We start from the raw sequence: 21,140 nt of genomic DNA, 5'->3' as shown, positions 1-21,140 counted from the left end.
AAAAGGAATAAAGCAAAAGAGAGATAAGTTGATTGAATTTAAAATAAGGCCAGTGTATGCAAAAACTGAGCAGACCCTCTATTCTACCTACATACACAGCATCAGACCTGTGAGATCTGACTAAAGCTATGAGATTAGGAATAATGGTGACACAGGCATAACACTCAAATAGCGAAGGTTGTTTATCGTCAAGATTTACTTTATGGTTATGATTTTATGTTGGGAGACATCGTCACTTTGATAGTGATCTCCTTAAAAAAAATCACATCACCTGCCAACTGGCTTGTTTAAAACCCAAGGAGTTGAAACCTATGACCAAAGATGTTGGTAGATAAAAAAAAAAAAAAAAAAGAATAAAAACAACGCTGTTGAAAGCCCGGCAAAATTGATCCGACTTAACTGTTTAATCCATCCATTCTCTGTTTTGTTTTTGTTTTTCTGTGGTGAACCCGTCATTGCAAACTAACATTGGCACTAACAGTGCCACATCGTTGGTGAAACCTGGAAGCCTATATTAAAAAATCAGGATATCAGTGAAAGTTTACCATTTTGGCCTTGAAACCACTAATAAGACTGAAATAAGCCTGAAAAACACTGATGATTTTTTTTTTTTCAAATACAGTTGTTTGTTTCAGCAACTATATATCACAACATCATGATTTTTTGCTCACTATATAGACAGCATTTTCAGCTTTTGGAAAATCTTATTCACATTGTCCTTAGATGTTGCCCAAAAAATTATATGTCCAGTAGTATGGAAAGTTTTTCACATTTCCCCTTAACACCTGTAAGCACAAATGACAACTAAACATTCTGAATCTTCTGGCTTGCCATACTAGTGTGCCTATACTGCAGGGTTCCTGCTTGATGGGCTGCTATAACCAGTGCCGGCTTTACCTGTGTTGGCGCTCTAGACAAAATTACTCCCTTGCGCCCTTCAGTGCCTACCTTACATGCTTTGAAACTCATGCAAATACATCTATAAAGATAGAGTTTCTCCAAAAAAAAAACAACAAAAAAAAACTATGCTAATACAATTATGTTTTTTATGTAAATAGAACAACCAACACCTAAAAAGTGTCATTGTTCACACTTTTCCCGTGAAAACTCAGACCCGATTAGGTGTTGAGATCAGTTAAAGCAAAAGCCACCTGTGAAAGTCCCACAAGATTGCAGTTCAGGGACACCAAAAAAGCCTCCGGCAGCAAGTTCCATTTTGAACCAGAACATTGATGATTTTTCTGCCACTGGCACATGCTCAGTTCTCATGCTCTACCTCCCAGACACATGCATATAAATAAATGGACTGAGCCCAATAGACAGGTGGTTGTTAAGCAGAATGAAGACTGTGGTAATTCTACCGGTGCTGCTGCTCTGCCTTTGTGCTTCATGGGCTCAGGGAGAGAGCGGAGGGGCTGGAGAGAATGACTTCTTCAGAAACACACAGACAGAAAGCCACATGGACGACGAGAAGGCAGAAACCGAAGCCACAGAGACAACACACAAGCAGACCGACAGCGAGAAAGCCTCAGTCCCTGATTTGTGGGCAGAGCTGAAGGAGCTAAGAGACATGGTGGTGGAGCAGAGGGTGGAACTGAGAAACATGAGGGAGAAGATGGAGCAGCAGAGAGCAGAGCTGGAGTCCACCCAGAACAAACTGGAGGACATGGAGAGAGAAAACACCGCCCTGGCTTCCAGAATGACAGCCACTGAGAATGAGTTGAGCTCCATGAAGGTCAACCTGCAGCTCTACAGGAACGAACTAGAGCAGCTGCAGAAAGACAACGCAGAAGTGCTGGCAGCCATCGTAGGCACACTGGCAGTCAGTGAGAAAACAGTGGATGATCTCCAGAGAGAAAATTCACAGCAAACTGCACAGCTGTCAGCCATTGGGGCTCGGATGACTGACACTGAAAGCCAGCTGAAGGAGCTGCAGAGAGAGAGCGCACAGCGGCTTAAGGTGGCCTTCTCTGCTGCTCTGACAGACTCAGGGCAAGTAGGACCATTTGATAGTGACACCACACTGATCTACACGAAGGTCCTGTCCAACTCTGGCCAAGCTTACAACTCAGCAACAGGTATCTTCACAGCACCAGTGAAAGGAATGTACTACTTCAGATTCACAGCTTTTGATTACCATGGTCATGTAGACAATGGTGTAAGTTTGTACCATAATGGCAGGTCAGTGATATACAACACGGTTTATAACCAAAATGCATATGAGTATTTCTCCAATGCAGTCACTCTCCAGCTGGAGAAGGGTGATAAAGTTTACATGCGTCTTCCTGCAAAGTTTCAACTCTATGATAACGATAGCAACCACAACACTTTCACTGGTTTCCTGCTCTTCTCTGTGTAAGAGAACTGCTGCAACAACCTACACAATCTTCTTTTCCAAAGCATTTCATAGTAACATGTTTGGGAATCAAACCATTAATTATAGTGCTGCTGCTGCCCATGATCACACACTTTTCTGTGCTACTCTTAAAGCCCCCAAAAGGAGTTTTTTTTTTTTTTTTTTTTTTTTTTTTTTACTATTTAAGTGTTAGGTATATTCACATAGAGTCCAAAAAAAAATCATTCTTCACATACTGCAACTCCAAATTCGTGTCTATTTATCATTGAGCAGAGCTATTTCTAAAGCTTGAAAATACATATAGAGAGAAATGCAAAGTTGCTGTTTTTGAAAGGGTAAAACGATTGTCCAATCAGGTGCTTGGTTTTTTAAAGATAAAAACCCAAGCACCTTTTTTTCAAATGCCGCATTTTTGACAGTGGACAACTTATCATTGTGGGAGTTGAGGAGTTGTGTCAAAATTTAAACATGTTATTGAATGTAACCACCAAAATTAAGTCTGTCATTAAACAATTTTTTTATGTCTTACTTTTTAAATGTTTTACCCCAAACCTTCACAAAAAAAAAAACAAAAACCTCTGGCTCATGACTATAAGCAACCTGTGTTTATGTTATGACCCTGAAGAAGGCTCTTCAAGGGCTGAAAGGTGTTGGTCTAGCCATGCTATAATAAAAGGTTTTTATTCACTTTCTACATACTCTCTGACACTCTCTGACACAGTCATTGCCTCATCCCCAGCAGTTGTGTGTTTGTACTTTACATTCCAGTTTAGTGCTCCCCATTTGTTCTTTTTCAGTGTTTAAGTTTATTTCATTTTGCATTGTAAAGCAGCACTCAGTGTATTATCATGATACTTAATCTGTTGGAAAGAGTGGGAATAAACAGGAAGTCACTGCTGTCACTGAATAAACTCACAACTCACAATTCCTCAAGCATCCAAGTGATTCTCGTCTTTTTACCCACATTTGATGTTGATGTGGTCATTCATGAGTTGAATAATTTGAATGACTCCTCTTCTGCACAAACTCAGCATTAACCATTTGAAACCTGAACAAATTCACTTGAACTTAAAAAAAGAAAGAGAAATTTAAAAAAAATAAATGTTGCCACAAAATTTTTGAAAAAAAAAAAAAAAAAAGCTTTTAAAAATGACAAAAAATATCAAAAAACAGACAATTTGCAAAAATTTCATAAAGAATTACATGATAAATGTCCATAATATATAATAATTAGTGAAAACAATATCAATAAAAAATTATCAAAAAATTACCTTAAATTGCTGAAAAAGTTGCAAAAAAGACTACTGCCTCCCTCAAAAATAAGTAAAAATAAAAAACACTTTAAAATATAAAAAACACCTATAAAAAAACTACTAAAAAGCCCTATGAAATGCAAGACTAAAGAAACCAGCCTCTCTCACAGTTTGTAAAAGCTGCCTGCAAGTGGATGGATGGCGCTGATAGTCTGTTTCCTGTAGATGACAACCGTACGGATCACTGGACACAGCATCAAGTCACGCCTCACAGATTTTAAAGGCTGCATGAACACACACTGTAAACACACCGATAACGAAACAGCAGACCGGCATTATGATGAAACATGATCTGAGTCATCACCATTAGGGCCAAGAAACATTTGCAACATTTTGTGGCGATGTAGATGGGCCAAGCAAAACATGGCCCACTGAAGACTTTCATGTCATTTTGACTTCTTCATGTGTCACCCACATTGTTTCAGTTGAAAATAAATAAAATCACTGAGATAGCTGACTGCTGGGGCTTTGCAGAGGTGGACAGGCAACAGTCAGGCAAACAGACTGTGAACTATGTATGGTGCAGACAAACAGGCATGCAAACATGCACACACAGACACACACAGACACACACACGCACACACACAGATCCTTACAGGCCTCTGGGGATACACTCAAGGGTCAGGCTGTTGCCCCTGACAGTCAGCACAGAGGAATGAAGACCAGAGGGATGGAAAAGGTGGGGTTTTCTATTGCTGACTACATCATTACCTGGAGAGAGAAAGGACAGGGAAGATTGGGGAAGAAATAAGTAAACAAACTCTAAACTCTAATCTAATTCATGACTTACTAAATGTCATAGCAGACACAGATGTCATCTTTGACCTTTGGATATGTTACTGAACAGGGCTTAATTCATGTATAACATTAATCATATGTGTGTTTCTGAGGGTATATCAAGATGTATTCACTGGCTCTGTGTGTGTGTGTGTGTGTACTCACTGGATATGACTGTGAGGGTAACCGGCTCGTTAGGCAGAATGGTCCTGGCGTCTGGATACTGGGCGTGGCAGGTGTAGTCGTCTCTGCTGTCACTCTTGAGAATGTTAGCAAAGTACAGGTTCCCATCGAGACCCTTTACAACTCTGTCATTCCTTGTGATGTGGAACATCTCTAATACAGGAAGAGGATGTGGAGAGGAGAAGGGAAAGGAAGAAAGGGAAAAAAGGGAAACATTTAGGTAGGACACAGAAAAAAGGAATACAGTCTTACTTCTTTGATATGCATGTCTGATTCAAAGACACATCGGAATTTCTTTAACATACAGCTGTCAAACAACATTTTCTCTTCATTTCTTTAAAGAGTGGTAGGGAAACCCTGTTCAGTGCACTGCAGTGCTGAGCTAGAAGAAATGAACATGAAACAAAACTGACAGGCAAGTTAAAAGGCTTTATTTCATCGGGGCAAGGCAGCTGAACAGAAAAGGAGAGAGAGAGGAGGGGAAATACAAAGGGAAAGAAAACTGAGAATTTTAACGAGAGCAAAACATCGGCTCTCACTGCTGCATTCATTAGCTTGAGTGGAAATGGTCTGCAATGCAGCGAAGTGTTGCAAAACTCTCCAACTGGGCTCTCAGGGACGAAGACACTCAGATTGAGTGATTTTTGGTGCCAGAGAGGTAGGGTGTAGCCGCTTGTGCGTTTGAAATGAAGACTGGGTGAGAGCTGACACACAGAGGTGCAAACAAAAGACTGACTCACCGCTGTCCATCCAGTGAATGTTGGGGCGGATCGAGCTTTTAGGAGGGTTGCAGGGTAGAATCATGCTTTCTCCCTCCTCAGCTTTCTTATGTATTCTTCTCTGTTTTGGGAGAATCGGTTGAGCTGAAACACACACACACACACACACACACACACACACACACACACACACACACAAATTTAAATCACTAACTTAGCTCAGCATTGCTTAAACATATCTACATATCATGGTCAGCCAAGTGAATATAAATTGTCCACAGCCTCTGGAAGAAAAGAAGCAACAGTCTTGATAAGGAAGGCAGTGGCTGATGCAGTTAGATGCTGCAGTGAATGAGTACTAACTTCTCAAGAGCTTGCTCTGCATTTTTCTATATCCATTCTGTTTGTGTGCCACAGTGAAGGGTTTCCTATACCGCATACAATATTTATTGCCATGCTTCACTGTTGCTTTAGTGCTAATGAAAGAAGGAAGTGATGTTACTGGAAGATGGTGGATCTTTTAATTCTGGTACTGACAATAACAACAGCAAGAGGGCAAGTCTAAAATTTTACAGACATTGCCAGGATTTTTTGTGATCATCAGGGGAGTGGCATAAAGTCCAAAGGATCACTGCAGCTTAAAACAATGACTGCCATATTTGAACATAAACAAACATCTTTATTGCTGATTGAAACAATAATGATTCAACCTATGGCCAGTAAATGAAAGGTTTTATGTTAGTTGCTCTGAATGCCCGATATCATTTAGCTCTTTCCTGGGAAATATCCTCTGGTGCATACAAAGAGAGGGGCTGTATTTTCAACAGGCAACTGTTGCTGTAGCTGGCTTGGGGCATGTTGGGGGAATGCAGGTAGGATAAGAATAAGTTTTTGCACATTTTGGCCCAACAGTGGTGCTAGAGGAAAGGTCCTGACGACACCAAAGTTGACAGGATTCATCCTGTGGGTAGCATGAATGTGCTTTAACATTATGTTGCCTTGGAATATAGTTTTGCCTCGGCTGGTAGCCCCAAAGGCCATCCTGAGACCCTGCCTAAAACGCAGAAGAGCTGGGTGGTCAGCATGAGCAGTGACAACCACTGCAACTTAGAATTACTGTAAAGATTGAGGCAAAATAAAAAAAATACAGAATCTAAGGGATTGCCACTTCAGCTATCAGCATGTCACTTCTTTCATTCAATAGCTTTAAGGAAATTGCAAAGAAATGTGATGTGCTGCGTATAGTTTACATAGAGCCATCCCTCTCTTTCAGTGAGGTGGTTTATTGAAGACGAGATGGAGTCAGGTAAGCCGATGATTTCCCATCACCATTCTGTGCTTGGCAATGCTGGAGGACTGAGTGACATCACAGCTCTGTCTCCAGGCAATGGTTACCAAGGTAACAAGAGATGAGAGAGCAGGAAAGGTGGCCCCAGCCAACCTCACTGAGTCACTGAAGTGTAAGTGTGTATGTGTGTGTGTATGTGTGTGTGTGTGTGTGTGTGTGTGTGTGTATGTGTGTGTGTGTGTGTGTGTGTGTGTGCGTGTGTTTGTGTGCGTGTGTGTGTGTGTGACACTGAGACAGCAAAAGAGGGAGGGAGAGTGAGTGCTGGTTATCTCACTGTACAAAGTGCCTCCCTCATGGGCATCATCATCACAATCATGTTACACAGATGAATCAGCATGTGCAAAAGTGGCTCAATATACAGCATCCTGCGTGTGTACATACTGTGTGTGTACATTTGTATGTGTGTGGAACATTGTGTGTGGGACTCACGCTCGATGATGAGTTGTACAGCGTGTGTCATGGCGGTTCCAAGGTTGTTGGAGGCATAGCAGCGGTATGTGCCTTGGTAAGTGCTGAGAGGCTCGTCCTCCTCTGCCCGTAACGAGCCAGACCCCGTGCGCTCTGAACCAAACTCATTCCCATCCTTCACCCAGCGGAACCTGCAGGGAGAGAGAGGGAGAGAGAGAAATTGCAATTATGATGTATTCAGTTTGTTGTTGTTTATTTGTTTATCATATTCCTGCAAATGCTTTGGCAACACAAATTCTCCTTGTCATGCCAATGAAGCTTATTGGAATTTCAGAAAGAGAGAGAGAGTGAGAGATCATCTCGATGTGTCAACATCAATTCAAGAACAAAATGGACAGTGAGAGCCAATGTAAAGTGCGCTGTGCACCACTTAAAAAGACACAAAAACACAAAAGACACAAAATAAATTCAAATTCTGAGTAAACTTCTGCATAGCTGCACATTAAACAGAAGAACAATTACCTTAGCAGTCATGAAAATAAAGAAAAAAACTGATCCCATGTTACTAAACAGATCTGGAGACCAAAACTTGAAACTGAAAAAGGAAGCAATCAGAAAATAATGGCAACCCAAGCAACAAATTGATCTTCCAGGGAAGAGGGAAGAGCAGTGAGAGAGAGAGAGAGAGAGAAGAGAGACAGGGAGACAGATAGAGAGAGAGAGAGAGAGAGAGAGAGAGAGAGAGAGAGAGAGAGAGAGAGAGAGAGAGAGAGAGAGAGAGAGACGGGGGACAGAAATGAGAAATGATGATTATGTTATATTGGTGATTTTATTGGAGGAACATTTATCGCCATGCCAACAGAAATACCAGACAAAGGAAGTGACCACACATCCAGACACACACATTCACATCTGTCTGTTTACTCCATTCTCTATCACATACAGTACTGCACACACACACACACACACACAGACACACAAACACAACAACAACAAAGCAACAACATAGTACGTACATGGGTGTTGGGTTGCCGGTGGCCTCACAGGTCAGATTGATGTCGTCTCGAGAAAAGGCTGTGTATGATGCTGGCATCTCCGTCAACACTGGAGGCTGTGAGACTGAACACACACACACACACACGCTAATGCTGGAGCAGCAACAGCCCTAGAGTGAACAGCAAATTACTGTCTTTTGGCCACACAGGTGCTGCAAAACACAAGCTTTCAGCAGTATCAGAGACAGCTTCATTATAGGAGACAGTGAAATCCTTTTGTTTACAACAGAATAGTTTGAAATGCTAAAGATAGGGGCTCATCAGTGTAAGACACTATCAACTAATCACACTGATATTTACAACAGATTGTACAGGTTGGGGGGAGAGCACAGAAAAACTGAGGTGAGACTGTTGGCCAGCTCCACACTGCAGAACTGATGCAGGTAAAAATATAATTCATGTGTTTTTAAAACAATGGCAACAGCGGCAATGACAAGGGCCGCAAAGCATCATGTCCTTGTTTTTGCTACAATATAACTCCATATCGTTTATAATTTGACTGTCCCTAAATATGAAAAGAAAAAAGCAAATGATGATACATACTCCAGAACGTTACATACAGACAACTCATCATTCAAAGAGTCAGGGCTCTGATCTTGTTGGTCATGATCCTACTGCCTGGGTGTTTCAAAGATGGCACCTGAGTGCCCAGTCTCCTATTATAAAACTGTCTCTGGTAGTATTTTCTTTTCTTCTGCTGTGAAGACTTAATCTGTCTCCAGTCATATATCTGCGTTATCCTGTGCAGCTGCAAAAAAAAAAAAAAGTCTATTGATGTATCCAGCCATTACTGTGTGGACATTTATGTATGGATTAATTGGACCTGTTGCAATTACTTCCAGTTTGTCAGATGAGCTAAATAGCACACATCAAATATTTAATTTAATTGACATATTTAATGATTATAGTCAGGTTAACAACATGTAATGAACCATTACTACAACCTGCTCAAATTGCCAGGCTGAGGGAAATGAAAGAATGTAAACAAGCAAGCTTGTTGAAAATGTAATAAATATGCAGTGAAGTACTGTTTATTTCACTGCTATATGCATTACATTTAGCCACACCTAGATCAAACAGCAGTGCAAAGTATTGTTAGAATTTTGCTTTTGCCATGTGGAATAGACTTTGTCACTTCAAGCTGCAGGATTACACATTTCAAATTCAACTCAACTTAACTGGGTTTACAAAACCATTTCAAATCCCCATCTGGGAAAAAAAAACCCTCACAAATGCATGGTAGACCAACTGAAACAAGGCTGCTTTTGTTAGTTCTTCAGAAGCTGACATTTTGGAAAGTTTGATTTAACTAGCCGGGCATGCCTGGTGGGTGGGGTTTACCATATATCAGCACAAGCCATATGTTGTCAGGTAGAGTATCAGTTACAGTGAGGTCAATTGAATTTCAAATGCATTACTGTGATTCGCTGAGCTTGAAGGCCATTAAGTGCTTCCTTTTGTGACAAAGCTCACCCATCTGGCACAGGCAGACTCAAATAAACCACATAGAGTGTTGGTGAAAGCTATTTGCCCCCAGGTCTTCACTCTTAGACAGAAGATGTATGGCAATAACAACAAGACAGATTGGATTGAAGGCGTCCATCACCTAGATAACGTGTCACTATGACGTAAGCAGTCACACACACAATTTTGTGCACATACACAAACTGGCACACAGTGACGCATGGTTCTTTATCGTTGCTACAAGGAAAGTCACTTACTGTTATGCACTTTGTCTGGTGGTCCACAAGAAAGCAAGGAAAGGAGAGGATAAGAAGCTTTTAGACATTTAAATTTGCTGTAAACCTGCTTGAACTCTCTCTTTCTCATACACACACACACATTTTAACCTGCAAACAAGCAAACATTTCATTTGCTGTTGTTTTTTTCCAGTGGGGGAGCACAATTCATTTGTTTATTTGATTATAAGAAAGATGCTGACATTATAAAGACTAAGATGTCTGGAGGATTCTCCTTCCCTGCCAGTTCTGACTCAGACATGCTGGCGTCTCAGATCAATTTACATCTCTGTCTCTCTCTCTCTTTCCACCCTTACCTCGCTCTCTCTCTATCATTTCTATCCATCCTCTTCCTCTGTCTCCATTAATCTCTCATTATCTGTTGCTCTTTCTCTAATTCCTCTCTTTCTCCACCCACCTCACTCCTTTCCACCAAACCACCAGTCTCTCCTTTCCTCCTTCTTTCCACTTATCTCTCGTTATTCTCTCTCTCTCTCTCTGCCACACCCAGATGAGGAGGTCATTCACTCAAGGTCAAGCTGAATCTGATCCCTCTTCCCCTCCTTTCCCCTCCTCCCTCTGTCCTGTCCTCCTCTCATCCCCTCTTTCTCTCCTCTGGGACCATCTGACCTTTGAACTTAACCTCTGGGTGTCGAAGCCAGTTCTAACCTGATTGTGTGGTTATGTGAAAGTGTATTTAAGTGTGTGTTTCTCAGTTCAACGGTCAGTGCAGCAACTACCCTGGTGGTTTCTCCTTTCCCTTCAGCCAATTCTACTTCCGTTTGTAGTGCTAGCTCAAATTAATGTATCCTAAATCATCAATTTATCAGTTTATCATAGAAACCTCTTATTTTGCTTATTACACATATTTTATCATAATTGGATGCAAATATTTATTTATTTATTTATTTTCTAAAAAATACGATTATTTTCATCCCCTTTCCCTCCAAAGCATCTTGGGGGCTGGATGGGATGTGCTCACAGGCCGGATTTGGCCCCCAAGCTGTATCTCTGACCTCTCTGCTTTAATTAATGTAACAATCATGGTGGATTAAGGCATATACTAATGACTAAATGATCAAGAATCAATGCTGTTCCTACCTGATCTAACTATAATTCATCGATGTAATCATGTACTAATTCCTTATGAACTATAGTGTTGATTAATACCATGAATTGATGTATTAACTTCAATTAAAGGGCAAGTGTCTGAGTTGCTAGCGCTCTGAAACCAAGCACTAAACTTCTACCTGATGAGTTACAGGGAAGTGCCCTGCCAAGTAAAGTCATGACATAATTATATGATTACAAAATCATTAGCAAATGCATAATTATTTTATGCATTAGCTATTGCATTAAACCAAATGAGGTTTTGGCACTCTGGTGTCCTTATTTTTTCCAAAAAAGATGATGGAAGTGGCCCATGAATGAGCCGTGTTGCACCCATCTCTGGTTTTATTTGAAGGGAGGGGGGTGATTGTTCAAAAATGCATTGTTTCTATTGACTGAAATTTTTATTCATGCCTTGTGACATCAACATTGAAGATGCACTGTTTTCCAGGAGAAGTAGTGATGGGAATTTGACATAAAAATACGGAAGAAAATCAAAATTTTAAATTTATTGTTAAATATTAAATAGGTGAGTATTCTCATGTGGAAAATTACCTTTCAAGTCAAAAAAGCTATTTTGATTTCATTTTGACTTAAAAGGCCTGGGTTCTGTAATATAAAATAAGGTTCATACGGGAGGTACTCACAGTTCTTGGGGATGTGGATGGCTCCCTGAGCAAATGGAGGAGTAGAGGAGAGGAAGGAGAGGGGTATGAGGAGGAGGAGGAGGAGGAGGGCAGGGGAGCATGGCCCCCTATAGCCCGCCCACCGAAACTGTAACACACACATCTCTCAGTGTCCCATCAAAATTGACGTGAGACACCCACACACTCATCAACACACACAAACACACACACACCCTTTCCACTTATACACACAGGCAGACACACACACACACTCCAGGGACCTCTCTGACCCTCTGGAGTAAGGAACAACAGACTTGTGAGTGAGTGAGTGTGTGTGTTTATCCTCCTTCAAGAGTGAGTGTGTGAGCCTCCGACTCAGGCTGTGCTTTTCCAAGCTCAGTCGCTTTTCGGGCCTCTCGCTCCCTCTGTGGAGAAGACAGAGAAAGAAGAGGAGGGGAGAGATGGGCAAAGATAAAATGCGAGAGGGAGAGAGAGAGGAGGAGGAGGAGGGACAGGGATTGACCCCGAGAACAAAGAAGGGTTGGAGGGTTGGAGGGTCGGGGGGGTGGGGGTTAAGACAGAGCAGGACAAGAAGAAAGAAGAAAAGAAAGCAAAGAGATCATTAATTTTACCAAACAATCAATCATCACGGAACAAGACAAATATTAATCTACTCTCGGAAGGAGATGACATTGAATTGGCCTGGAAGGAATTATAAATAAAAGATTCACAATAAAATCCAATGTGTCGTGTGTGTCTGTGTGTGTGTGTGTGTGTGTGTGTGCATCCGTGCATGTCTGTGTGTGTGTGTGCATCCGTGCATGTCTGTGTGTGTGTGTGTGTATCCATGTTTGTGTGTGTGTGTGTGTGTGTGTGTGTGTGTGTGTGTGTGTGTGTGTGTGTGTGTGTGTGTCTGAGACAGATGAAGGGATTAGGTCATCCTGATAAAGACAGAAGATCAGATCAAAGCAGCAGGAAACAACTTCTCTACTAATGACATTACAAAGGGAGAATGTGTGTGTGTGTGTGTGTGTGTGCGCACGCGTCTGCCATATCGCCTATTGACTGAATAAGCGTCTTCCCCTTTTGTCCTTGCCTGGTGACTGAACACTGACCCCATGACAGCGCGAGTGTCGGGCTGAAAGCAGGCAGAGATGGATCAGACTTTGTGTCTTTGTTCCTGCAGCATATCACTACCAGGCCAGACCCAAACCTCCAAGCTCCGGCTCTGGCCAGTCTCATGTTTGGACTTGAGGAGAGGGATTACATGCTCCTTTGCGGGCTGATCCTTGGGCTCATAAAACCCTTTTAAAACCCACTCTGTACAGTATTTCCAAAACAGCTCATGGTCAAGTCTAAAAATAAGCCTCTGTAGCCCTTGAAACCTGGCTCTGGCTCCATCTATGGGAACATTTTCATCAAACAAAACGCAGTCGATCCGAGGAGACTCCCTCCACTCGAAATATTCAAAGGGGCTTCATTTATTTGGCATGTACACCTTGCAACATTAAAGGAGCAGTTCACCCAATATATATATATATATATATATATATATATATATATATATATAAAAGATATTTTCCACTTATTATTACAGCTTATCCATTTAGATAGTTAGATAGTTCTGTGTCTGTCTTGGTGAGGTTTTGTGGAGGCACTTGTGGCGTGCAAGCCTTCAAAAATTTGCTTGTGAAAAACTCATCAGTAACAAATTCCTATTTTCCTGTAGAAGAACACCTTCAAACTGTATCTATTTGCCCTTAAGAACTACAAATTAGAGGCAGCCAGATACAGTTTGCAGGTGTTCTTCAGCAGGAAACTGTTCCCAGAAAAGCTCTTTGCCCCTGAGAGTTCTGGATTAGACTGTTGAGTTTTTCACATGTAAATTTTTGATAATTTGGGCTCCACAGAGAAACGCCCACACAGCCCCACTGTACTGCAGTGGGGGCTAGATGCCAAATCTGACAGAAACTATCTGGGTAGATAGATTGCAGTTGGGGTGATTGGGAAAATATTTTTTCTTTTTTTGCATTTTGGGTGAACTGTTCCTTTAAAACCCCATTTGAGTGCATGCAAATGGCCTGTTTCTCTGTGTTTCGACACTCCTCTTTTACTCTCGGTTACCTAGTCAAATGTCAGTTTTGGAACATGTATATGAGTGCACGTGGAAATGCGAGATGCCAAATTCCTGCCAGACGTGACGATGTGGTCTGTTCAAAGCAGCCGGACCACACCGGCACCCTGCTGATAACCTGGAGTCCTTGAAACAAGAGCAGACAACAAGAGCAGAGGAGGTTACGGGACTTGTCATAACTTATCAATCTCTGAGTGTAACCGCCCTGACTCTTCTGCCAAGCCCCATTTGTGTGTTTGTGTGTGTGTGTGTGTGTGTGTGAGTGTGTGTGTGGGGGGGTATCTTAAAAAACACATACACACACACTGGGTCGGGGGTGAGGAGTGACAGCTGGCTAATGTAGACCCCCTCCTACATCTAATAATTACGCAACCTGTCCCCAGCGCATCTCTCTCTCTCTCTCTCTCTCTCTCTCTCTCTCTCTCGCTCTCTCACACACACACAGGCACAGGGTACACAGAGAGGAAACACACACACACGACCCCCATTTCAGTCTCTATTGTTGTCAAATCTCCACCCATCTAGTCTGCTATTGTTGTGAATTATGACCCCTGACTCACACGCACATCTGCCCCACTTCATGCTCCCTTAAACACACCTACACTTACACCTACACATACACACACACACACACACACACACACACACACACACACACACACACACACACACACACCTGCCCCTGGCGCTTGAGGCTGCTGTTACCTGCCAGGCTTATTTACAAAATAAATGAGCCAAACAGAACAGCAGGACATAAGACGTGTTTGTGTGTGCATGCGTGTGTGTGTGTGTGTGTGTGTGTGTGTGTGTGTGTATGTGTGTGTGTGGGTGGGAGAAAGATAACGACCTGCGGTGGGGGTCCCCCAGATGTAACGAGGGCAGAGAGACACTGAAAGAGACATAAAGAGAATAAAGGCTAAATGAGAAAAACGCGCAGAGGCCAGTTTGGATTTATTTCCCTGCTGACAGGAGAAGGAGGCAGACGTGTGTTTAGTCATATTTGCCTCTGGCTCCAGTTTGTGCTTCTTCATCATTGTTCAGACAGGAGAGGTGATGTACGGTTGTAAAGGCAACGGAGTGGTATTCATCTGGACTTCCTGTAATTTAAATATTCATAGACCTCCTACTGCGGCGTTGAGTTAAGAAGCGGGGGGAGGGTCTATACTCATTAATGAATAAAGTCTTAATTTGAAGGCACATTATGGTGGAACAGCTCTTTTTTTAGGCCTGAAGTGTGTGGGTGTGTGTGTGTGACTGTTTTTATTAGCGGCTTAGAGACACTTGACCTCCGCTGATAGGAAATTCTCATATGTAGCCCATTGTGTTGACTACGATGAAATTCAATGCACAGTGTGAGCAGCAGCTTTGTTCACTTCGCCCACTTCCCGGTCTGGGAATTTGATACATTATGACCTCCTAAATTAAATCAGACAGACAAACCATAAAGGTCCATTTACGATGTAGAGATGAGCGATGAGTGGGATAATTTTTCAAACCCTATTATCACCGAAAGTCGAAGAGTTGTGCGCATTCATCACTACGGATATAGTTTCCTTTTTGCTTTGACTTCATATAAAATCCTCCAAATTTTAAATTATCTGGACTTACTACACTTTAAAGAACAGAACTCAAAAGATGTGTTTGTATTTTGGGTGAACTGTGCCTTTAAAAATACATTTGGACGCATGCATGTAGCCAGTATTCACTATTTACTTTTTGCTTGTTTAATGTTTTATTTTACTGTTTTCCCTATTTACTTACTTGCATATTGTTACATTTTTGTATTTATGTTGCATTTGTGGCATTAAATTTTTTTTTTTTAATGTAAATGTCATAACGAGTTGAAACCCCAGGGGCAGCCATCTTGTTTCGTTCTGTACCAGTTAACATTGAACATGCTGTACCAATTTCCTGTCTTTGGCACTCCCCGCCATATTCAGGCTCTTAGGCCGTCCCATCGAACCTGAGGGGCTTTAGAGGGCGGGCAGGTGGAACAGTCCGCTGGGAGGCCTCAGGGAAGGGGGGTGGGGGCAGGTGGGACAGTCTATTGGGAGGCCTGAGGCAGGACGGGGGGTGGGGGGCTCAAAGTGGACGGATGGTGCCTGACAGAGCGAGAAATTAATTCATTGATAGATTCCGATCTGAGGGGAAGAACGGGAAGTGTGGATGGAGAGATTAAGCAAAGTCGAGGCAAAAGGAGGGGAAGGGACAGAGAGAGAGGATACTTCCCCCTCAGTGCACACACACACATCAAACACCAGCATGAACACACATGCACACACACACACGAAGGAGGAAAGACAAAGCTATTTGCAGTCTGTCCCTCCCAGTTGGCCATGTGACCTAAATTCACCTAAATTTATTATTCATGACATACCTTGCATTTACTACTCTGTACATGTATGCACATGTGCACACACACACACACACACACGCAAAAAAAAAAAAAAAAAAAAAAAAAAAAAAACTAGAGTGCTGACTGTGCTACAGTGTGGCGCAAAAAGGTGGGGTAAGCAGCCTATAACTGATTTCATCTGTGTGTGTGTGTGTGTGTGTGTGTGTGTATGAGTGTGTGTCTGTGAGTGACTGTGTGTGTGTGTGTGTGTGTGTGTGTGTGTGTGTGTGTGTGTGTGTGTGTGTGTGTGCGCACGTCGCATGTGTGTGCGTCAGTCTGTAGATCTCAGTCATGATGTCCTCCACATCCGACTTCATGAATATGTAATAAAGCTGTCATTTTAATAAAGCACCACTGAGTTAGATATGTCTTTGTGTGTCGAGGGGAGGAGACTGGTGGTGTTTGTGTGTAAGTGTGTGTGTGAGTGTGTGTGTGTGTGTGTGTGTGTGTGTGTGTTATGTGATATATGAAGTAGGTAAGTATGAGCTTTTTCAGAAATGCAAGCCTAATCTGTTAGCTTGTATTTATTTGGTTTAGTGACTTGTAAACCTGGAAAGAGATCACTTCTTTGTTTCTATGTTTGATTCATGGTAAATTTTAGCACTAAAATGTTTACTTCATAATAAGATGACGAATTTTGTTTTTGTTTTTTCCTGAAGAGAACTGGATAGGTAAAGTGCTTTATTACCAAATTCCATCATTACATACTACATCCTAAACATATTGGAGATAGAATGTTGAATTTCGAAAGAGATTTTTGAAATTCATCTGGGGGGAGAAACCGATTTATTTAATTATATTTTTCATTTTACTCATTTTACTTCATTCATTTCATTTCATTTCATTTTACTTCTATTACATATCATATCTTGTTTTCCTGTCCATTGTCCATTTTTCTGTCTTTTTTCTTTGTCTGTGTGTGCATATGTGTGTGTGTGTGTGTGTGTGTGTGTGTGTGCATAAATGCTCTCTGCTGCTGGATGTGTCACGGTCCAAATTGAAGATGTGATTACACCATGTCCACTTTCCCCGCAGTCGATCTGAGCATCTTTCTTTCTGGTAAGTGACTGGACAGTTTTTTTCTGTTTTATGACAGGGTGACAACCTGATGAAGTCATGTTCCTGATGCCGTCATCCAGCTCCCTTATTTTTAGTGTGTGACCTCAGCTTGAAGGACACACACACACACACACACAGACAGACAGACAGACACACACACGCACTCACCCTCAGACGCTCACTCATGCCACGTGCCTGTGTTGGGTTGCCTTTGTGTCCATGTCTAACTAGACTGTGAGTCCCTGTGGAAGAGAGGGGATGAATAACTCAATAAGCACGAGGGGGTTTCTGACCCTGGAACAAAGCACATCCACTGACAGGCCTCGAGCCTCCCGTCCTCTTCTCTCTCTCCGTTTGACACTCTCTCTCTTTGTTTGGTCTCTTTTTGTTCCTAGTTTTTAGGAGATCACCGCTTTTTTGTCATCTTTCCTTCCCTTACAGTCTGCACTGATATGTCTGCCTTTGAAGCTGCTCCAGGCAAGATTCTTATGTAAAAATACTCCCGTCTTATCAGCCTAAACCAAAAAGTGGGGTTGTGTCTCATCCACCCCGGCTGAGTCGCGGTAGATTTACCTCATATGCCCAAAATTAAATTGCGGTGTCAGGTCTGAACACAGAAAATCTTCTAAAACACAAATGCAAAACTTTCGTCTAGTGAGTGAGCTCTCTGCAGGGTCAAACATTAACACCAAATGCAGGTAAATTTTGGGTTTGACAGGTAAATAATTTGGGGCTACCAGCCAAGTGGCCGCTAAATAATTTGGAATTACTGCACCAACATGAAGTGCTTTGAACTGATTCATTTATGATTCTTAAAAAGCCCTAAGGTGCTGAAAAACTGTTTTTTCATGAATAATCTCTGAGAAATTCTTTAGCATGATTTTTGTTTTGTAGAAATATGATAGCCCCACATTATTGCATATGTTTATTTAATGGATATTAAGGTTTGGCTCAAGGCTCATATATGTTCAACGTTAAATCTGTATATGGATACGGACAGAGCCTTCTTTCCGTATTCTACATTGTCTGTGTTTGTTAACATTTTTCAGAGAGCTTACGGATACAGACAAAACAGAGCAGTACCACCACAGATCATGGGGGCAGTGAGGCCAAAAGTTAAAGTGAAACTATGAGCGAGACACGACAAAGAAACTGATAATATTATAGAAAAGAATTCTCCATCCTCCTGTCAAGATGTATTTAATAGCTTCACCACCATCTACAATACTGCCTCCGCTTTTGCCTCTTTGTAGCAGATACATTATTACGGCCTCCTGCACCGTCATCATGTTTGTAGTTGTCCGAAACGTTTGACTCTGAGCCGCCCTCTAGTGGATTTATTGCTTAACATCCACAGCGACGTAAAGGACGCGTGGTACGTATATGGGCAGTGACAGTTACATCGCTTTATTTTCAAAGGGACCATAAACAAGCCTTAAAAGAGCTGAATTGAATCACTGACTTGAAACACATTTTACAAACCCAAATCAAATCAAGTTATTCCAAAAAAGAAAAATCATTTATGAATTGAATGATCAACTACTGAATCGTGAATCAAATTGAACTGACATTAAGCCAAACATCCCTGCCTCTGTTTGGGGCAGGGATGTTTGGTGGTAGCCACCATGTGTGAGCAGACAGAAGAAAAGAGCGCGACCTAAAGAAACTAAACTTTAACGAGAAGAACTCCAAGGAAGAAGATGTTGCAGTGCTAGACTCAAAAAATAAAAAAAGAATTTACAAATTATCTATTTAAATATGCATGTCTATGCCTGCCTGTCTTTTTTTATATCGGTTAATATATTTGTGTGTCTCTCTGGCAAGCTATTGAATTACACCAGTCTGCCATTTCTGTAAGTCTTTGACACTCCATTCTTAACGAGCACAATATTCAAATAGGGCCCACTTCACCCTCTGGTCCCATAGCACAACACAACTCCATTCACATTCAAATCAGCTCTATTGGCGTGACAGTGTTTAGTCACCTCTGGATTACCCCCCTTCAACCTTACCCTGCTCGTGCATGCACACACACATCGCTGCAAACACAAACCTATTATCACGTGTTTGTTTCTGCTTTGCCTCTCCACACATGACAAACTAAGCGACTGCATAAGACTGCATAAATCAGTCATTAGTGACGGTATGTGGCTGGGTAAACAATAGAGGCCGCGCTGGGTGGCTTCCAGGCCCGGGTGGGGTCTATTAGAGTTAGCTGAGGGGCGAGTGGCACCAGCTGAGACAGGCCATACTGTAACACAGCGCTGCGGGCAATATACGCAAGAGCCACGGCTGTAAATCCATCACTGCCTTCAGCTAAAATCAACACAAGGGACATAGCAGGAACAGAGGAGACTAAACAAAAACTAAACACGGGTCTCACAGTGATGTCCTAAATAAAAAATTCAATCAATCTGCATGAAGCACTTAATATCAATCTAAGGCAATTCTTATAAGAGAGGGAGATTTAGAAAGAAAGAGGAATTTTGGATGGGAATGATATAATCCTCTTAATACATAGAATTTCATTAGATTAAATTCAATTAAATCAATTTCATTAATACAATCTGGATTAAAACGTGTGCAGTTTATTACTGGTGAAGGCAGCATGATGGCCTGGCAGCTAATAGAGAGAGGATCCTGCACAGTGTTTGTGCTGCACTGCGATGTAAATCAATCGGCAACACGATCATGTGTCATGTGTGGAGATGGGCCCAGTTAACCAACACCATTAAAACACTGCTGACCAGCAAGATCTGCAAGCAGACCTGGAGATGGTTTTGTTTCCTCACTTCCCTGTTTCCTTTCCTCTTCTGCTGTATCCTTAAAAAAGAAAATTTAAAAAAAAAAAAAAAAAATGTTTTCTGTTGTTTTATGAGAGCCCTCCAATCCATGTAGCCACATAGGTGGTTTGTTCCAACCCTCTAATACTGAGACCTCAGACATACAGCCTGCAGGCTGAATCAGGGCCACGTCTCAGCCCCCAAGATGTGATGAAGGGAATGGAGGGGGGAAAAAAACATTTAAATCAAAATATTATTTTTTAAACTGAAATATCCATGGCCAAATAAAAAGGGTTTCTATGATAAACTGATGATTACGATACGATACAACTTTATTGTCAGTAAATGATAAATTATGATAACATTAATTAGACCTAGCACTACAAACTATCCATCCACCAGGGGTGAAGTTAAACCAGCAGGCTGGTTGCACTGACTGTTGTATGAAGATAGTTTGGTTAACATGCTATCAAAAAAGCTAAATGTCAATATGCTATGTAGAATTTTTCCAGAAAATTGGAAAGAACAGTATTTTCTTTAAGTCATATTAGCATTAGCAAAAAATACACGAGCCACTGTTTTAATGAATGGGGCCACCACCTAAACCCTGCTCTGACACGAAAAACAGGACCGTTTACGGAGCGAGCTAGCTGGTAGCGAGCTAGCCGGCAAGCTAACACTCGCCAACAAACGTTAGCCCGCTAGCCCACTGTTAGCCCACTAAAAATAGTTGGTCAAAGTTATGACGAGTTTATTCTTAAGATTAGGGAACGGTTTGGTGTACTGGTTAAGGTTAGGAAAAGGTTAGGGTTACGTTTAGGAAATGTTAGTCAAAGTTAGCTGGCTAATACTAGCAAACGGTTGCCTAGCTGCCGTTAGCGACCCGAACAGTAGCCCTGCCGTGGCCTGGGTGTGGAGCCGGGCCGACAGACCCGTCACCTCAACACTCACCCATGGAGGGTCTGTGGCTCCTGCCATACTTGACATATTTCAGCACAGCGCCGCCATCCACCACCACAGTGTTGTTGTTTACCACCACAGTGTTGTTGTTTACAGGCCTGCTAGAGGCTGTTTAAAATGTAACTGACAGGTTAGCTGCTTGTTTTTATCTGGACGACAGCTTCGCAAGCTGTGA

The 21,140-nt window shown here is 41.9% G+C and overlaps 1 protein-coding gene across 3 annotated transcripts in view; it reads right to left on the bottom strand.

Moving 5' to 3' along the window:
• LOC115362627 (neural cell adhesion molecule L1.1-like) overlaps positions 1 to 21,140 on the bottom strand; it is a 43,935-nt gene that overhangs the window by 16,016 nt on the left and 6,779 nt on the right. For 2 of the 3 annotated variants that reach the window (XM_030056621.1, XM_030056622.1), the window contains exons 2-8: positions 11,656 to 12,059; positions 9,881 to 9,895; positions 8,121 to 8,223; positions 7,126 to 7,295; positions 5,370 to 5,492; positions 4,612 to 4,782; positions 4,266 to 4,380 (exon numbers count right to left, since the gene is read on the bottom strand). In XM_030056621.1, coding sequence (XP_029912481.1) covers positions 4,266 to 4,380; positions 4,612 to 4,782; positions 5,370 to 5,492; positions 7,126 to 7,295; positions 8,121 to 8,223; positions 9,881 to 9,895; positions 11,656 to 11,797 — 839 coding nt within the window. In that variant the 5' untranslated portion in view covers positions 11,798 to 12,059. The remainder of the gene's footprint in view (positions 1 to 4,265; positions 4,381 to 4,611; positions 4,783 to 5,369; positions 5,493 to 7,125; positions 7,296 to 8,120; positions 8,224 to 9,880; positions 9,896 to 11,655; positions 12,060 to 21,140) is intronic. The other variant, XM_030056623.1, reaches the window with a different exon arrangement.

This window comes from Myripristis murdjan, chromosome 7, assembly GCF_902150065.1.
Source record: "Myripristis murdjan chromosome 7, fMyrMur1.1, whole genome shotgun sequence".
Lineage (NCBI taxonomy): Eukaryota > Metazoa > Chordata > Actinopteri > Holocentriformes > Holocentridae > Myripristis > Myripristis murdjan.
The sequence above is the reverse complement of the archived record's forward strand: the minus strand, read 5'-3'. Positions and strand labels throughout refer to the sequence as shown.